We start from the raw sequence: 19,775 nt of genomic DNA on the forward strand, positions 1-19,775 counted from the left end.
GAATCCGTCAATTACTTAGAAAACAGGAAGGTGGACATTTTTTGTTCTCCTACCGGGCACTTTTTTTGTTCTAATGCTTCAGAAAAAGAAATTATCAGTAAGGGTACATAGTTCAGTGGTAGAAAACGTCTCCTTTGGAGACACAAGATTCTGGTCTGTGACTAATAAATACTATTAATTCCTTCAATCAATCAAAAGATTCCATGGTTCATAGGGATGCCACCTCTGGGTTGGAAAATACCTGGAAATCTGAGGATGGGGATTGCAGAGAGTGGTAGGATTGCCAGGTCCAGGTTGGGAAATACCTGGAGATCCAGGGTGGGGGTGGAGCCTGGAGTGGTCAAGGTTTGGGGAGAGAGGAACCTCAGTCGGGTATAATGCCCTAGAATCCACCCTCCAAAGCTGCCATTTTCTCCAGGGGAATTGATCTTGCTTGTCTGGAGATCATTTGTAACATCAGGAGATTTCCAGGCAAGCCTAATTCAACATCCAGTTAAGAAACTCTGCAAGAGGAGAGCCGGAAGGTCACCTCTGCCTGAGACCCTGAACAACCCCTGCTTGTTGGAGAAGGCAGGATTGGGTGAAAAGGACGGATGGGTTCTATTTTTCTCTTCTCCTCTCTCCACAGCTCTCCTTCCCAGCATTTGGTTTTTACAGGACGTCATTTGGAATGACGTCCTGTGATTTTCTTGGCACGTTGCCTGTGTGATGTTGGAAAATCCCCCTTTAAGCACTGGGGTAGGCCATCCCTCTTCCCCAGTTATTAACCAGGGACGTTCAGGCCCGCGTGGCCGTGATCTCTGCTGATGGCATGACATCTCTGTCAGTGAACTCACTGGCATATAGCGACAAGGGACAGGGTGGGGGAAGAGGGTTGGTTCAAAGCGTTTCGACTCCCAGCTGCACTGAGCTGCAGGACTCTGACCCTGCCTTGGCAAACACACCAGATCACTGCGCTTCTTCAGTTCCGGGCTAGAGATCTGCATCTCGTGTGATCGAGGATTAGCCACCCACGGGAGGACGTTTTAAAGAAGAAAGGAGCCATGGAGGAGCTGGTGACCGACCCCAGGTAATCAACGTGCCTCTTTTGAACATATGAATTTGCTTCGGGCAGCGTTAGACCATGAACACACATGCAGCTGCCTTATACTGAATCAGACCCTCGGTCCATCAAGGTGAGGACTGTTTACTCAGACTGGCAGCTGCTCTCTCTCAGGCTGAAGTATTTCATGTCACTCATTGCCTGGAGATGCTGGGGATCGAACCTGGGACCGTCTGCGTGCCAAGCAGATGCTCTGCCACTGAGCCACAGCCCCTCTCCTCATTGGCCCCAATGGGCCAGCTAGCTCAGTATTGATTGCTCTGACTAGTGGATTTGGTGGCAGGGAGGAATCTTCCCCTGCCCTGCTGCCCAACTACTTTCGCCAGAGGTGCCAAAGATCAAACTTGGCATCTTTTGCATGCAAAACATGTGCTTTACAACTGAGCCATGGCCTTTTCCCCTCACATTGATTTCTGTGCAGTGCCCTCCAGTTGAGAAGTGCCAGTCTCCCCTTTATAAGACTTCCAACAGCAACAGTTATTCTGCATCTTCTTCCTGAAGTCAGGGAACGGGAGTGGAGACTGAGGGCCTATTCACACGTTGTAAAGTTCTTGCATCCCCTGTGTGTCTTCCCTAGGTGGTCCGAAAGTTCCATGCACGAAAACTAATTTTTAGGTGCTTGCACATTGGATTCAGATGAGGTAGGGTTGCCAACTTCCAGGTACTAGCTGGAGATCTCCTGCTATTACAACTGATCTCCAGCCGATAGAAATAAATTCACCTGGAGAAAATGGCCGCTTTGGCAATAGGACTCTATGGCATTGAAGTCCCTCCCCAAACACTGCCCTCAGGCTCCGGCCCAAAAACCTCCCCCCGGTAGCGAAGAGGGACCTGGCAACCCTAAGATGAGGACAATGGTGCACCTTAAGCCTTCCCTTCATTGGGGTTGCCAACTCCTGGTTGGGAAATTCCTGGAAATTTGGAGGTGGAGCCTGGGGAGGGTGGGTTTGGGGAGAAGAGGAACCTCACCAGGGTATAATGCCATATAACACGATGCCACCCTCCGAAGGAGCTATTTTCTCAAGAGGAACTGGTTTCTGTTTCCTGGAGATCACTGATTTAAAAACATCCACAAATTATTTGTTTATTTTGTTTAACCCATGTAATCCATTTTGTGTGTCAAGTCTGGGCAACTCCCCCCCCCCCGCCCGCCTTTAAGGTGTGCCTAGCTGGGCTAGATAATCTCCACTGTGTCACCCTAAAGTGAATTAATCAGCGCTCTGTGGAGTAAACTGGTTGAATGTGGTATCCAGTCTTTAGGAATCTCTCTTTCTGACCTAAAAGAGCACGGGTTATCTGCAGCTCTTTCTTCAATCTTGAGCTGCTTGCAAAAACTGGATTTTGAAAGTACTGCAATAAGAGCACGTAGAGTTCACCTCTAATCCTAGGTCTAAACTTGCCACAATCCCTCCCAATGTATTTTGATTTTCTGACAATGCCGCGATACAGACGATTATTTATGTTGGCTAGACTGAATGCCATTCCATCAGGGGAGTTAATAGGTCGTTTAAATAGGATGAGGTTAGAGACAGATGGATAAAGACTTTTATCTGGGATAATCTGTAAATGGGATAAATCTGAGGGTTCTTTTAGCAGGGGTGAATTTTGGTACTACATTGGCAGTTGCCAAATTCCCCACCCCCCAGTCAATCAATATTTAAAAACCACTAATTTTCTTATGGGCTATTTAGCTAGTTCTCCCCCCCCCCCCCGTTTTTTTCCTGTATTTTGATCTCAGTGTGACGTTGTTCAGGGCTGAATTGGCCCTATCGACAGTATCATTAAAGTAAGTAATCAGCGCTCCGAGCAGACTATTACTTACCCTATCTGCTTCCATCCCACCAATCAATCAGTATTAAAGGGTCTAGCACAGGCATTCTCTTGGGCCATGACGATCCATCAATCCTCTCTATCTCGGAGAAGCATACTGCCATTAGCGGATTAGATCCCAGGGCTCCAACCCAGCTACCAATAATATAAATTAATAATTATTAATAAGTAACGACATTGCATATTAATTAACTGATAATATTGCAGATGATAAGAAAAGCTAAAATCAAGGCTAGCAAATATTTTGACACAAACCAATAAGTGGGAAACTCCTTCTCAAAGTATTTCAGAATAGGACTGTGTGCAAGGGTGCTAGGGTTGCCATCCTCCAGGTGGCACCTGGAAATATCTCACTATTACAATTGGTCTCCAGACCACAGAGATCAGTTCCCCTGAAGAAAATGGCTGCTTTGGAGGGTGGACTCTATGGCATTGTATCCCACTGAAGTCCCTCCCCTCCCCAAACCCACCCCAGGCTCCACCCCCCAAATCTCCAGGTATTTCCCAACCCAGAGCTGGCAACCCTATGTGCAACCGGCTGAGATGTACCTTTCTTTTCTCCCAAGATTCCCCCCTCAACTGATCCACTTGCTGATAGACAATTACAGCATCCCTGCCGCCTGTTTCTCCAAACCACCAAAGGTTCTGCAACTCCTTCATGGTAAGTTTGTGGTGCAGAGGCTGAAAAGAGCATACTAGCAGAGCTCAGAATCTCCTTCCCCTACAGTTACCAACCTCCAGATGGGGGCTAGAGTTCTCCCAAAATTACAACTGATCTCAGAGGTCAGATCCCCTGGGGATTACAGATAATAAAGGTCAATTCCCCTGGATAAACAGCAGCTTCAAAGGGAAGACTCTACACTATACCATTGAGTCTAGGAGAAACGGAAGTCCCTTCCCAAGTCCTGCCCCAGAATCTCCAGGAATTTCCCAAGCCAGAGTTGAAACCCTACCAGCCCTCTTAGGATGCTGATCTGAACTACTGGGTGTGTATTCTTCTGAGAATAAAAAGAATATCCCTAGAAACCCATTACTCCTCTACACCTCTCCCTTGTTCCTGCTCTGTAGACATATAGGAACATATGAGTAGCCATGCTGTTCAGACCAGTGGTCCATATCACCCACCATCCTGTTTCTCACAGTGACCAAATACCCCAGATAGGGTTGCCAGGTCCCTCTTCACCACTGGCGGGACTTCAACGCCATAGAGTCCAATTGCCAAAGTGGCCATTTTCTCCAGGTGAACTGATCTCTATCAGCTGGATATTAGTTGTAATAGCAGGAGGTCTCCAGCTAGTACCTGGAGGTTGGCAACCCTAGCTGCAAAAGGTCTACAATCAGAACACAGAAGTCAAGGCCTACCCCTGATCTTGCCCCTCCTCTATGGCCTCTCCCTTCCCCAAAGCCCACCCTCTACAGGCTCCACCTGCCAAATCTCCAGATATTTCCCAACCTGGAGGTGGCAACCCTAGTTCCCAGCGTGGTGCCTATGGGCACCATGGTGGCCACTGACATCTTTTCTGGAGCCTGACTAGTATTTTTAGGAAGTGGCTGGGGCCAGGAAGGGCTTTTGCCCAGCAAGGCTTCTGATTGAGTGCGCAGATTTATAAAATGTTTATTTGGCAGGAGCTACCACCGCAGTACAAGGATAGGCGCTGTGTTACTGAAGTTAAGATGTGGTGAACATTTAGTGGCTGCTGCATCCACCACCTGTGGCAGCTATTTTGTGGCAGCCAGTTTGTTGCTGCGCCCACCATGCCTTATCAGAATTCCAAATGTGCCTGCAAATGTATCTACTCTAACTGGTCATGGGTCTCGGCTTCCTCATGGAGGGCTTGACCAGGGACTTGGCCAGGGCTTCTGCTAGGGTTGCTAGGTCCCTCTTTGCCACCGGCAGGAGGTTTTTGGGGCGGAGCCTGAGGAGGGCAGGGTTTAGGAGGGGAGGGACTTCAGTGCCATGGAGTCCAATTGCCAAAGCGACCACTTTCTCCAGGTGAACTGATCTCTATCGGCAAGGGAGCAGTTGTAATAGCAGGAGATCTCCAGCTAGTACCTGGAGGTTGGCAACCCTACCTGCTGCAGAACAGATACTCAGTGCCACACTCTGCCCCTCTGTCCAGCTGGGTCTTGCTCTTGAGTTGGGAACAGCTGAAAAGGGGCAGGAGAGGCAGTGTTGTGTAGTGGCTAGTGTGTTGGAGTTGGACTGAAGAAACCTGGGTTGTAATCCTCACAAAGCTCACTATGGGTAACTTTGGGCTAGTCATTTCCCCCCTGCCTCACAGGGTTATTGTAATCACCAATAATTCCAGGAGGTCTCCAGGCCCCACCTGTGGGCTGGCAACCGTATTTCTCCTCCCTCCTGTGTCTCCCTTAATTTTTATTATAACCTTCTTCAGGCAGGGGCCTACCTTCTTGTACTTTGTAAAGATCCCTGCCCATTAAACAAAGGCTAAACAGACAGCAATTGGGGGGGGGGGGAAATACCATGTTCAATAAAGGATGAGTTAAAACTTTCCCCGGCATGGGGCCCAACTTTCCTTGCAGTTCAGACCACCGTTGACCACAGCATCACTGGCGCGGTGACCTTCCTGACACTGTTTTCCATCATCATCTTCATCGAAGAAGCTCTGTACCTCTCCAAGAAGGTCCGGTGCCCCGTCAAGATGAAAACTCTCATCTGGAGCAGCTCAGCGCCCACTGTGAGTGTCAGCGTCTTGGGGTTCCATGAGAGCAGAATGAGCAGGGTTGCCAGTACTGGGTTGGGAAATTCCTGGAGATTTTGGGGGTAGAGCCTGGAGAGGGTGGGGTTTGGGGAGGAGAGGGACTTCAGTGGGGCGTGATGCCAGAGAGTCCACCCTCCAAAGCAGCCATTTTCTCCAGGGGAACTGGTCTCTGTCGCATGATCAGTTGTAATTCCAGGAGATCTCCAGGTGCCATCTGTGAGCTGGCAACCCAAGGAATGAGGTATGCCCTGCCTTGGCAGGTTGTCAAGTCAAAGCTATGTAGACAGAGGCTAGATACCTTGAAGACCTGCCCAAGAGGCAGAAGATCTATAGGTAAAGCTTTCTTGACACATGCAAAGGTGAGCCCTTGTTCCTGTTATCCAGTGGTTAGGTACAGATGCCCTGGTCTATCTGAAGCTGCAGCCCTAGACTGGTGTCTGCCTCTTAACCTGGTTTAAACATTCATGTTGTAAAGGTGGGAAATTGTTGACCATTAGATCCAGAAGTGATTACTGCCACCACCTTCCTTGGGGATTGCATGCCTCTGGATTTCACACTGCTGCCATTCAGCTAGGAATGCCAGCCTCCAGGTGGGACCTGGGAATCCCCCATAATTACAACTCATCTCCAGACTACAGAGACTAGTTCCCTTGCAGAAAATGGATGTTTTGGAGGGTGGACTCCATGGCGTTGTACCCGGATGAAGTCCCTCCCCAGGCACCACCCCCAAATCTCCAGGAGCTTCCCAACCTGCTGTAAGAGTTGCAATGTCTAGCATGCAAAGGAACTGAGAAGACCTAGCAGGGGGTGGGCAAGTGGTCAGCTAGTTAGGGCTGTAAGGCTAGAGACCTTTCCACCCTTTTTTCACACCTCTTGTCTGTCCTTATTCTTAGGGGACAATTTCCTCCTTTTTCTCGGAAGTCCTTCTACCCTCTCTCTCCCTCCTTAGCTAGATAGACAGCTAGAGGCTCTGGTCTCTCAGCTTTCCTATCCTAAAATGTAGTTCCCTCAATAAAGACAGCTTTATCATTGATCAGTGAGACTGACCCTTCACTGCGTACTTAGCCTACTCTACCAACAGTACCTGGATGAGGTCCCTCTCCAGGCGCCACCCCCAAATCTCCAGGAGTTTCCCAACCTAAAGATGGCAACCCAGGGCCCCCCTCCAATCTTTCGCCCATGGCTGGGGGTGCCTGGCAACCCTACATTCAGCCTGGGCTGTCTTCTTTTCTTTGCCAGGTGGTCTCGATATTCTGCTGTGTCGGTATCTGGGTGCCCCGCTCCATAATGGTGGTGGAGATGGCCATTGGCTCGTGAGTATCTCCAGGGGATAGGCCCTGCTGTTTGGCACAGGAGCAGGAGAATAGCATGCCTGAATCTTGGGGGCTCTGCCACGGGGAAGCCCCAGGCCCAGAGACCCTTCCAATGGTGGGGGCAGCCCTAATGCCTCGAGCTGCCCTTTTCTGCTTTTCTTCTAGGTACTTTGCTGCTTGCTTCTACCTGATGATGCTGGTCATGGTGGAGGGCTTTGGAGGGACAGAGGCCGTGCTCAAGGCCCTGAAGGGCACCCCCATGGTGATCAGCACAGGGCCCTGCTGCTGCTGCTGCCCCTGCTGCCCCCGCATCCTGATGACCAAGTGAGTAAAAAAAGGGTGGGTGGGGCCAGGTGGAGCTTTTGCTCAGCAAGGCTTCTGATTGGCCACTGGATATTTGATTGGCGTGTGCCGATTTTTAAAGATGCTGCTTTGGCAGCAGCTGCCACCACAGCACAAGGATCTTCACTGTGTGACTGAAGTTAAGCGGTGGCAGCCAGTTTTTGGTTGCAGCCATTTTGTATCTGTTCCCATGTCAGAATTGCAAAGATGCCCACAGACTCAATAAGGTTGGGGACCCCTGGTGTAGTGGTAAGCACCTGGGCCGTCCTTAGTCAGTGCCTGGTTTCATTTCCCCTTCAGGATTTACTTCTTCCCAGGAGGTGTGAGGAGGGACGGATTACATTTGGCTCTGTCTCCTGAGTAGCCATTTTGGGATGGTGCCCTGTGCCCTCCCTCAGAATCCCAGATGTTCCCACAGGCACAGAGTAGGTTGACCAGGTCCCTCTTGGCCACTGGTGGGAGGTTTTTGGGGCGGAGCCTGAGGAGGGCGGGGTTTGGGGAGGGGCGGGACTTCAATGCCACAGAATCCAATGGCCAAAACGGCCATTTTCTCCAGAGGAACTGATCTCTATTGGCTCGATATCAGTTGTAATAGCAGGAAATCTCCTGCCACCACCTGGAGGTTACTAAATTCAAAATTCAAAACTGAAATAAAACATGTTACATCACACACAAGAAAAACCACCAAACTGAAATATAGCCTCGCAGGGGTTAAGGCAACGCCAATAAGGGCAAGTTCAATGCAGCCAGTCAGCCAGTAGCGAAGGAATGCAAGCTGAGCATAGGTGGTGATTTTCTCCACCAAGATCAACTTCATTTTAAATCTATAACACCTAGTGTTACAACAGGGGATGCATATTAAAATGTGAATTTTTGCATTCATGACCACCTTGCTCCATGAAGTAATTGGGTCAGCAAGTTGAAGAAGACTTCGAAACACGTCCTTGTGACGGACCGATGTTTGGATAATATATTGTTGTTATTCTTGCTACTCCTTGCTACTCTTCGTGATTGTAATTTATAGCCTTTTAGCTCTGCATTTATGCTCAGTTACAGCCTGAAAGGCTTTATATTTTGTTAAGCTGACTGGCTGCATTGAACTTGCCCTTATTGGCGTTACCTTAAGCCCTGCGAGGCTATATTTCAGTTTGGTGGTTTTTCTTGTGTGTGATGTAACATCTTTTATTTCAGTTTTGAATTTTGTTGTGAATATATTGATTTTGAAGTATTCTTGTGTGTGGTGTAACATGCTCTTATTTCAATTGTGAATACATTGAGCCACGTGCTGTTTCTCTATATAGTTGCCACTATTTCAGCATAGGTTCTTTCCCTTCTTAGTTAAACCACCTGGAGGTTGGCAACTAGGGTTGTCAGCTCTGGGGTTGGGAAATACCTGGAGGTTTTTGAGGCAGAGCCTGAGGAGGGTGGGTTTTGGGGAGGGGCGGGACTTCAATGCCATAGAATCCAATTGCCAAAGCGGCCGTTTTCTCCAGGGGAACTGATCTCTATTGGCTGGGTTCAGTTGTAATAGCAGGAGGTCTCCAGCTGTTACCTGGAGGTTGGCAACCCTATTGGCAACTCTAGAGGGGACTTCAGTGGCGTATAATGCCATTCAGTCTACACCTCCCTGCAAGCAGACATTTCCTCCAAGATAACTGATCTCTGCAGTCAGGAGATCTGGTGTAATTCCAGATCACCAGGTGCCACCTGGAGGTTAGCAGCTCTTTCCAAAATATTTCCTGGCTGCTGAGCTGGTATGGGGACAGCGGCGGGCTTGATCAAACCCTAGCTGCCTTTCCCCCTTTGCAGGCGAAAGCTGAAGATCATGATCCTGGCTACTTTCCAGTACGCCTTCTTCAAGACAGCCTGCGTCTTCCTCGGCTTGGTCCTGGACACAGAAGGTCTCTACAACCCCTCTGATGTAAGTGAGGGCAACCGTTTTGTCCTCTCAAGGAGAGGCAAACTATGTTCTCCTTGGAGTGCCAGGCCAGGGCTAGGAGTCCTGGGTTCAAATCTCTGCACAACACTGAATCTCACAAGGTGACTTGGGCTGGTCGTTCTCTTTCAATCTAATCCACCTCGCAGGGCTGTTGTGAGGATAGTGGAGGAGGGGAAAACCACACACATTGCCCCTGACTTCCTGGAGGAAAGGCAGAATAAAAATATAATAGATCAGGGGGTCCCAACATGGTGCCCTGATGCCCTCTGACACTTTTCCTGTCACCTGCCGAGTGTTTTCAGGAAGTGTGCATGGCCAGGTGGGGCTTTTGCTTGGCAAAGCTTCTGATTGGCCATCAGATATTTTAAAACACAGCTTTGGCCACTGCTGCCGTCACAGCACAAGGTTCTGTGTGACTGAAGGTAAACTGCAGCAGCCATTTTCTGGCTGGGTCCCCCTTCTGTGGCAGCCATTTTCTGGCCGCACCTACCACACCATATCAGAATTCCAAAGGTGTCCGCAGGCTCAAAAAACTTGGGGATCCCTGTAATAGAGAGATGAATCCATATGATGGGGGCATTTTAAATGCAGCCTGTAAGTTGCTTGACACATTTTGCCTTGGAGTACTAAGTGTGTCTGAACAGGACTAGGAGACCTGGGTTCAAATCCTTCTGCTATGTCACTCTCTGGGACAGCTTGAGCTGGTCACCCTTTCCCAGCCTAACCTACCTCACAAGATTGTTGTGAGGATAAAACAGAAGATGGAACAACCGCATAATCCACTCAGTGCTTTGGAGGAAGGGCAGGATAAAAATCTACTTTAAAAAATTTGCATATTGCCATTTTGCTCTCTGCCTGGGAAGAGGATGAGGAATAAAGGGGTAAATACCAGGAAGGGAAGCCCAGAGAATGATGTCACAGCAGTTGGTGTTTTCTTTCCAAACTCCAGGCATGCTCAGTGACTGGTGTAGAAGAAAACAGGTTCTTGGCAACATGTTTAGGCAGAATTTGCAGATGTCCTTTATTAAAATTGAATAAACAAGTAGCTACTTGGAGAGATTCCAGACTCACACAGGAGACGATTCAGTCAAAAGATCTCTGTCCAGCAAAGAAATTGTAGAATGGTTTAATTCTGGTAAGCTAGGAATGCATCTTGAGAGAAGAGAACATGTATTCCTGCCCTAAGGAGTTGGTGTGTTTCCCCCAAAAAAACTCTGGTCTTAGCCATGGGCCATCCAGCATAAACGGTACAGGGTATGCTCATCACCAGAGCCAGGCCTAAAAACTGGGTACTTTGTCCTCTCCCAGAGGTAGAATTAAACCACTCTGCAACACTACTAGGCAGAGCTACCCTTCAAAATGTCTGCTTTCTTGCTGAGGCAGACTGAAAGTATCACTGCCCTCTCCCTGAGCAGTAGAAAAGAGCAAGAATCCAGTAGCACCTTAAAGACTAACAAAATTTCTGACAGGGAATGACCTGGACTAACTGCCTCTGTGCTTCCCTACACAAGAACAGCCCATCAAAGTCAGTGTTTTCTACTCAGACTGGAAGCAGCTCTCTATGGTCTCAGGTGGAAGTCTTTCAGATCACCTACTGCCTGGTCCTTTTAACTGGAGATGCCGGAGATCGATCCGGGGATCTTCTGCATACCAAGCAAATGCTCTGTCACTGAGCCAAAGCCCCTCTCCAAACACGCACGAAAGCTTCCTTATACAGAATCAGAACATCGGCCCATCAGGGTCACGACTGTCTACACAGACTGGCAGCTGCTCTCCAAGGTCTCAGGAGGAGGAGGAAGAAGAAGAGTTGGTTTTTATATGCCGAGTTTCTCTACCACTTAAGGGAGAATCAAACCAGCTTACAATCACCTTCCCTTCCCCTCCCCACAATAGTTACCCTGTGAGGTAGGTAGGGCTGAGAGAGCTGTGACTAGCCCAAGGTCACCCAGCTGGCTTCATGTGTGGGAGTGGGGAAACAAATCCAGTTCACCAGATCAGCCTCCGCCGCTCATGTGGAGGAGTGAGGAATCAAACCCAGTTTTCTAGAGCACCACTCCAAACCACCACTCTTAACCACTACACCAAGCTGGCAGAGGTCTTTCACATCACCTACTGTCTGGTCCTTTTAACTGGAGATGCTGGGGATTGAACCGGTGACCTTCTGCTTGCCAAGCAGGTGCTCTGTCACTGAATCATGGCTCTTCCTCCTACGTTCCACCCCCTTGGATAGAGATTAGATGATTCAGCAGGACTCCCATGGGCTCAGCTGAGTGGCTGTTTATCCCTTCAGGGACAGGGCAGGCCTCTATCCATCACAGTGACTTATTGCCTTCTGCATAGGGACTCTAGGATTACCAGTAGTCAGTAGCCAGCGTGGTGTAGTGTTTAAGAGCGGTGAACTCTAATCTGGAGAACTGGGTTTGATTCTCCGCTCCTCCACATGAGCGGAGGATTCTAATCTGGTGAACTGGGTTTGATTCCCCACTCCCACACATGAAGCCAGCTGGGTGACCTTGAGCTAGTCACAGTTCTCTCAGTACTATCTCAGCCACACCTACCTCACAAGGCGTCTGTTGTGGGGAGAGGAAGGGAAGGAGATTGTAAGCCGATTTGATTCTCCTTAAAAGGTAGAGGACATCAGCATATAAAAACCAACTTCTTCTTCAAACATTTCTCCAACTGTCGCTGTAAGAATTTGCATACATTTGCTTATGTCTGGCATCTGCTGACCTTGGGAGATGCAAAGGTTTCTGCGGCCTTCCAGGGGTATCACTCTTAACCGCTGTTTAGGGGCATTTCCACCCATATTTAGCACGCTGAGGGTATCCCATAACTGCAACCATTTGCTTTGTCTTTTGCAACCAGATTTCAGCCGGGAGCGTGGCTCTTTGGATAAACACTTGCCTTGGGGTGTCCACCCTCTTTGCTCTGTGGGGATTGGCAGTCCTGTTCCGGCAAGCCAAGGCTCACCTCTCAGAACAGAACATAGTGGGCAAGTTTGTTTGCTTCCAGGTAATTGCATCTTAACTGTCTTTAAATAAATGGATGGATGAGATGCAGGACTCACCCTGGGGGGTATGGTTGCCAGGTCCCTCCTCACCACCGGCGGGAGGTTTTTGGGGTGGAGCCTGAGGTGGGCAGGGTTTGGGGAGGAGAGGGACTTCAGTGCCATAGAGTCCAATCGCCAAAGGTTTGGGGAGAAGAGAGACTTCAGTGCCATAGAGTCCAATTGCCAAAGCCGCCATTTTCTCCAGGTGAACTGATCTCTGTTGACTGGAGATCAGTTGTAATAGCGGGAGATCTCCAGCTACTAACTGGAGGTTTGGCAACCGGCTAAGGAATTATTCAGTACGCAGCCACCAATGCACTAAATTCTTTACTTTTAAGAGAAAACCTGCAAGTGTTCAAATATGTACTACTTTACAAGATAAACCATCATATATACCAGTACTTTTTATACAATATATTAGAAAGCTGTTCCATTCTTTATACAGGGAAATACATATACACGGATATATCACTGTTCTTATCTCAGTGGAACAATGTCCCTTGTTGAATTCTAACTATAGAATGTAAACTAAACTTGTCAAGACGTCGCAATGTCCAGTTGTGGGTGCGTGGATCTTGCGCACACACACAAAATGCACTTGCTTCTGAGTCAGCTGGTTTGATTAATCCAATCAGGACATCACTTCTTCCAAGCCTGTGTTATACAGCTCATGCCTTCATTGATGTATTTTTCTTTGTAAAATTGACTCAGGATAATGCCTTGATGCCCAAATCAGGGCCAACGTCCCAATAATGGAAAATGACAAGACTCCGACTATATCTTGTTTCATAGGCTTCCTCAGAATATTAATTTCATTTATCCGGACGCAATCTTGCAGCTCCTGGAATGTGACTCTTAGTCCAATGGAGTCTAGTGCATTGGTGGCTGCGTACTGAATAATTCCTTAGCCGGTTGCCAAATCTTTCTATTTAGTACACTAACTGGAGGCTGGCAGCTGTACTGGGTGTGTGGGTGAACTACCCTTGCAGCAGGGTTGCCAACTCTGGGTTGGGAGATTCTTAAAGATTTGGGGGTGGAGGCTGGGGCGGGTGGGTATAATGCCACAGGGTCCACCCTCCAAAGCAACAATTTTCTGCAGGGGAACTGATCTCTGTCATCTAGAGATCAGTCGTAATTCCAGGAGATCTCCAGGCCCCACCTGGATGTCGGCAGCCCCACCTTGCAGTCAAAGGCAGCAGCCACATCAGATGTTTCACTCCTTTTCCATTCAGCTATTCTGGAGAATCCAGGCTAGTGTGTCGTCAAACGGCTGCATTCCCATGTTTTCTGTGTCAAGACGTGGTTATTTGTTCCTGACTTTGAATGCAATTATAGTGGCAGCCGCATGGATTGGCAGTGAGCTCTTCATGATCCATATGGGAGGAAGGGCCTGTGAGCTGTCGATTTAATATATTTATAAACCATGCTGTTAATAAAAAGATCCCAAGATGTGCTATGGAACGCCTGCCGCTCTCTATGACTTGCATTGAGTTTCCTGGTTATGTAGCTGCTGGCCTCTGACCTATGGAAACATAGAGTTGGAAGGGACCACCAGGGTCATCTAGTCCAACCCCCTGTACCATGCAGGAAATTCACAACTACCTCCCCCCCCCATACCCCCAGTGACCCCTACTCTATGCCCAGAAGATGGCCAAGATGCCCTCCCTCTCATGAACTGCCTAAGGTCATAGAATCAGCATTGCTGACAGATAGGCCATCTAGCCTCTGCTTAAAAACCTCCAGGGAAGGAGAGCCTACCACCTCCCGAGGAAGCCTATTCCACTGAGGAACCGCTCTAACAGAAAATTCTTCCCAACGTCTAGATGGAAACTCTTTTGCCTTTATTTCAACCCGTTGGTTCTGGTTCGACTTTCTGGGGCAACAGAAAACAACTCGGCACCATCCTCTATATGACAGCCCTTCCAGTTCTTGAAGATGGACATGTCTCCATGCTCAACAGGGACATGACCACCTGCTGTAGCCCCTCCCTTTCCCACTGTTCAGGGAATAACACTCCCTCAGCAGTTATTAGCATGGGAAGAACCCGTGCTTTTCTCTGGAGCTGCTGAAAATGCAGCCTCCCGCTCTCTTCTGTGCTTCTGAATTTCAGGTTCTTCTCATCCTGACGGCGCTACAGCCTTCCATTTTCAGTATCCTGGCAGATGTGGGCCAGATAGCCTGCTCTCCGCCCTTCTCCTCCAGAGCAAGGTCACAGCGTAAGTCTTCATCCCTGTGAGGTTAGGGCCGCCAGCTCTGGCTGGGGAAATATCTGGAGATTTTAGAGATGGAGCTGGGGGAGGGCGGGGTTTGGGAAGGGAGGGACTTCATCAGGGTACCATGCCATGGTGTCCACCCTCGAAAGCAGCCATTTTATCTGGATCTTTATTGCCTGGAGATCAGTTGTAATAGCAGGGAATCTCCAAGCTGCCCCTGGAAGTTGGCAATCCTAGGTTAGACATGGAAAGGGGTGGGTGGGCTGGAGAGAGCTGGAGGGAGACAATCAAGGTAGTCGCTAAAGCCCAGCCATATTTGAAAGGCTGTTGGAAGCTCAGAGGCAGACCCAGCAGGCAGAGAGTGTCTATTCTGCAAAGTTCTCTGAGGCCCAGCCAACAAGGCTGGTACAAGATAATTCATCTCTCCAAGTCTGTTGTTTCCTCCCGCATTGCAAGCAAGTAGAAGCAAGCCAAACTCAAGGGCAGAAGCTCGCCTTAGACCTAGCTGGGTGGCAGCATGGATTCAGGAAATGGTGATGGGCATTGGCTGTAGTTCTGCGTTCTCCCACGCTGGCAACAGCGTTGGGAGATCCCTGGAGATTAAGGGGTGGAGTCTAGGGAGAGAACTCAGCAGGGATTCCATGCAATAGATTCCACCATCCCAAAGTAGCCATTTTTCCAAGAAATGGATCTCTGTAGTCTGGGGATCAGTTGTAATTGAACACATGAAGCTACCCCTTGACCCATCAAAGTCAGTATTGTCTATTCACACCGGCAGCAGCTCTCCAGGGTCTCAGGCAGAAAAGGGTCTTTCGCATCACCTGCTTGCCTAGTCCCTTTTAGAGATGCCTGGGATTGAACCTGGGGCCTTCTGCATGCCAAGCAGATGCTCTGCCTCTGATCCACAGCCCCTCCTGGGAGATCTCCAGGCCCCACTTGGAGGGTGGTGGTGGTACAAACATCCAGGCTGGACTGTGGCCTCCAGGGCACACGTGTGCCTTAACCCCAGGCAACTACTTGAGAAGAGGACCGTTGCGGTGTAGAGTGACTCAGGGTGGTGTAATGGTGAGAGTGTCAATCTGGAATCTGGGAGTCCCAGGTTCAAATCTCCACTCTGCCATGGAAGTTTGCTGGGTGACTTGGGGCCTGTCACACACTGTCAGCCTAATTTACCTCACAGGGCTGTAGTGAGGATAAAAATGGAGGGGAGGAGAATGATGTAAGGTGCTACTGGGGGGAAAAACAGAGTGTAAATGAAATAAGTAAGTAAGAAGAGTCAGCATGGTATAGTGGTTAAGAGCGGTGGATTTTAATATAGAGAACCAGGTTTGATGCCCCACTCCTCCACATGCGGCCAGCTGGGTGACCTTGGGCCAGTTTATAAGCCACTTTGAGACTCCTTAAAGGTAGAGAAAAGCAGGGTATAAAAACCAACTCCTCCTCCTCCACTACTACTACTACATCATTTATAAATAAAAACCAGGCCTGCTAGCTGGAATACAACTGGATCAGAAGAAAACTAAGAGGGCTCAAACAGATTACCATAGGCCAGGAAGGGCTGATGAAGAGGCAGAGTTGAGCAGGATTATGGGGTTTTCCAGTAGCTCCCAGTGGGGAGGGTTAACCAGGCAGCCAGGGGCTCCTTCCTGCTCCCATTTGGAGGAGCAGCTGGAATTGCAGTCCCAGTGGGATAGTTAACTCTTGAAATTTAAAGAATAATTCTGGTACCTGCTGGGCCTGATGGTGGCGCCATCTAGGCTAGGAGAGAAACCCATGAGAAGGTGGTACAAGGAGGTAGAGCCCTGGGGCTTTTGGTGGGGGCAGAGGCCAGTACCTAGGATCCAGTGCCACATTCCCATGCAGAGCTGGAAAAAGGGCAGAAGAGGACAACCGAGAAGATTAAGGAGTTGGAGCACCTTCCCAATGAGGAAAGGCTGGAGAGACTGGGATATTTCATTTTAGAAAAGAGAACACTAAGGGAGGACATGATAGAGGTTTATAAAATTATGTATGGCATGGAGAGAGTTTACAAAGAGAACTTTTTCTCCCTCTCCCACTATACTAGAACTCGAGGGCATCCAGTGAAGCTGATGAGCAGTACATTCAGGATGGACAAAAGGACATACTACTTTACACAATGAACAATTGCAATGTGGAGTACACTGCCAGAAGTTGTCGTGGTGGCCCACAGGCATACTGTATAGGCAGCTTTAAAAGGGGATTAGACAGATTCATGGAGGAAAGGTCTATCAGTGGCCACTAGCCATGGTGACTAAAGAGAACCTCCATATCCAGAGGCAGTCAACCTTTGAATCCTAGTGCCAGGAAGCAACATAAGGGGAAGGCCTTGGCCTCTATGCCCTGTTGCTGGACCTCCAGAGTAACTGGTTGGCTGCTGTGTGAGACGGAATGGTGGACTAGATGGACCACGGGTCTGATCCACTCTCAGCCAGGGGCCTAGAGAAGCCTCTTAAGGCACTTTGTAAGGGCTGGAAAAGTTGCCCCTAGGAAGATTCTGCAACCCCAGTGATGGAATTTAGGTTATCAGGGTGCTCAAGGCACATGGCACAACGTGTACGCTGTTATTAACATAAGAACATAAGAAAGGCCATGCTGGATCAGACCAAGGTCCATCAAGTCCAGCAGTCTGTTCACACAGTGGCCAACCAGGTGCCTCTAGGAAGCCCACAAACAAGACGACTACTGCAGCATTATCCTGCCTGTGTTCCAAAGCACCTAATATAATACGCATGCATCATGACTAGCACCTAATATAATAGGCATGTGGAGAATAAAGTGACGCACAGAGGCTTTTTATCTTAGCAAACTAATATCAGTTCTTTATTGTAAGGAATGCCATTTTAGACAGGATAGAGACAGCATTCTAATCAGCTCTAGCAAGGATGGATAGAGATGCAGGAAGCATGTCCTGCTCTCATAATTGCAAGATGGAGAGAGGAAAAAAAGAGAGTGTAAGAGAGAAGGTGGCCGGAAGTGTTAGCGTCAGAACAGTAGAAAGGAAGGGATGCAGAGGTCCTGAGCTATCTATCATTCTGACTCTCTATAGTCCCCCTCTGGAGTCTAAGGCTAAGAGAAAGTGCCAAGCCCTTCACTTTCAACATCCAAAAGGCGTTCTGCGGGAGTAGAAGCAGCAATTGTTCCCCTAGGGGAGGCTCCAAATAATTATTTTCTTTCTCTGTCATTGTGCACAAAGAGATGAACATGCAGATTCTGATCATCGAAACCTTCCTGATGACAGTGCTGGCCAGGATGTATTACCGGAAGCCAGATGGTAGAGCAGCGTACGGTCCAGTTACCCCTCCCGAAAGCAAAGCAGAGACCGGCAGCCACTGAGATCCATCTGCTCTCAGAAACAGTGGGCAAACCGAAGATTAGGATACACCTGTAAAACATTGGCTCTGTGACCTCAAGCAGAAGAAGAAGAGTTGGTTTTTATATGCAGACTTTCTCTACCACTTAAGGAAGAATCAAACTGGCTTACAATCACCTTCCCTTCCCCCTCCCCACAACAGACACCCTGCGAGGTAGGTGGGGCTGAGAGCTGTGACTAGCCCATGGTCACCCAGCTGGCTTCATGTGGAGGAGTGGGGTATCGAACCTGGTTCTCTATATTAAAATCCACTGCTCTTAACCACTATACCATGCTGGCTCTCCTTACTTACTTATTTCATTTACACTCTGTTTTCCCCCCCAGTAGCACCTTACATCATTCTCCTCCCCTCCATTTTTATCCTCACTACATTTTTATCCTCATGTGGAGGAGTGGGGAAACCAACCCGGTTCACCAGATTAGCCTCCACTGCTCATGTGGAGGAGTGGGGGATCAAACCTGGTTCTCCACATTAGAGTCCACCGCTCCAAAGCACTGCTGTTAACCACTACACCTCATAGCAAGAAGACAGCCATTCCTAGGAAGATACAGGGTAGAGGGGGAAGGAGGGTAGATTACGGCCGGTTTCCAACAGGCGCATGGTACCAATGTGCTGTTACCATCCCCTCGAACTCTTCACAGATTAAAATTGTGACATGCTTTTAACACCCCAATTTGCAGACCATGGATATCTGTCTCAGTTATGGTTGCCAACCTCCTGGTGGGTCCTGGAGACCTCCCAGAATGACAATTGATCCTCAGACTACAAAGCTCAGTTCCCTTGGAGGAAAGGGCAGCTTTGGAATGTGGATTGTATGGCATCATACCCTGCTGAGGTCCATCCCTTCCACAAGCCCTGCGCCACCCTCAGATCTCCAGGAATGTCACAACCCGGGATTGGCTCCCTCCTCCACTGGCTGTATGCAGTGCTCATTCATTCACTCAGCACTAATAATTAGTTTAAAAGCTAATAATTAGCTCCTTTGTTAAAGATATGAGGCAAACATTGGTATCAATATGTTCATTTATTTCAATATAGTTACCTTATATGCAATATAACTATAACATTTATTTCAATATAGTTACCTTAACTATAGCTCAGTTGCTGCAGAGTGTAAACACATGAAGCTGCCTTATACTGAATCAGACCCTTGGTCCCTCAAAGTCAGTATGCTCAGCCCAGCAGTGGCTCTCCAGGGTCTCTGGCACCTACTTGCCTAGTCCCTTAACAGGAGATGCCCGGGACTGAACCTGGGACCTTCTGAATGCTCTACTACTGCGCCACAGCCCCTCCCCTAAGGGCAGATTGGCTACTGCAGGGTGTCTTAGTGTTCTTACGTAAGCATTGACATGGATGCTAGGGCTGCCAACCTCAAGGTGGGACCTGGAGGTCTCCTGGAATTACAACTCATCTCTAGGATACAAAGATCAGTCCCCTGGAGAAAACTGCTGTTTGGGGTGGTGGTGGCTGTATGTCTTTATATCCCACTGAGGTCCTTTCCAAACCCCACCCTTGCCAGACTCCACCGCCAGATCGTCAGGAATTTTCCAACCTGGAGTTGGCAACCCTAAAGACGCACACTAGAGATGAGGCATATGTATTCCCTGCTCAGAGATTTAACTTCTAGAGAAAAAATATGTGTGTGTGTGTGTGTGTGTGAGAGAGAGAGACAGAGAGAGAGAGAGAGAGAGAGAGAGAGAGAGAGAGAGAGAGAGAGAGAGAGAGAGAGAGAGAGATGAAGCTGAACCCTGAAGGACATTGCTAGTAACTTAAGCAAAAGACTCTTTAACAAGGCAAACATACAACGAAAGCAAACAGACTAACACGGCTACCCACTGTGAATTATCTTCATGGAAGGCACCACATTTAGCC

The 19,775-nt window shown here is 48.7% G+C and overlaps 1 protein-coding gene across 1 annotated transcript; it reads left to right on the forward strand.

The window, feature by feature from the left end:
- Positions 1-1,043: 1,043 nt before the first annotated feature.
- On the forward strand, positions 1,044-17,865 carry SLC51A (solute carrier family 51 subunit alpha). Its single transcript, XM_056850269.1, has 9 exons — positions 1,044-1,069; positions 3,499-3,593; positions 5,477-5,631; positions 6,895-6,968; positions 7,134-7,292; positions 9,120-9,231; positions 12,115-12,261; positions 14,409-14,514; positions 17,726-17,865. Exons 1-9 carry the CDS (start codon positions 1,044-1,046, stop codon positions 17,863-17,865), a joined length of 1,014 nt encoding a protein of 337 aa, XP_056706247.1.
- Positions 17,866-19,775: the final 1,910 nt, after the last annotated feature.

Source organism: Euleptes europaea, chromosome 5 (genome assembly GCF_029931775.1).
Source record: "Euleptes europaea isolate rEulEur1 chromosome 5, rEulEur1.hap1, whole genome shotgun sequence".
NCBI classification, from domain to species: domain Eukaryota; kingdom Metazoa; phylum Chordata; class Lepidosauria; order Squamata; family Sphaerodactylidae; genus Euleptes; species Euleptes europaea.

Excerpts from the sequence above, each read along its gene's own strand:
- SLC51A (XM_056850269.1), top strand. The coding sequence starts at position 1,044 with ATGGAGGAGCTGGTGACCGACCCCAG. Across the intron at positions 6,969-7,133 it reads GTGGAGATGGCCATTGGCTC|GTACTTTGCTGCTTGCTTCT; the intron begins GTGAGTATCTCC and ends CTTTTCTTCTAG. Across the intron at positions 12,262-14,408 it reads GCAAGTTTGTTTGCTTCCAG|GTTCTTCTCATCCTGACGGC; the intron begins GTAATTGCATCT and ends TCTGAATTTCAG.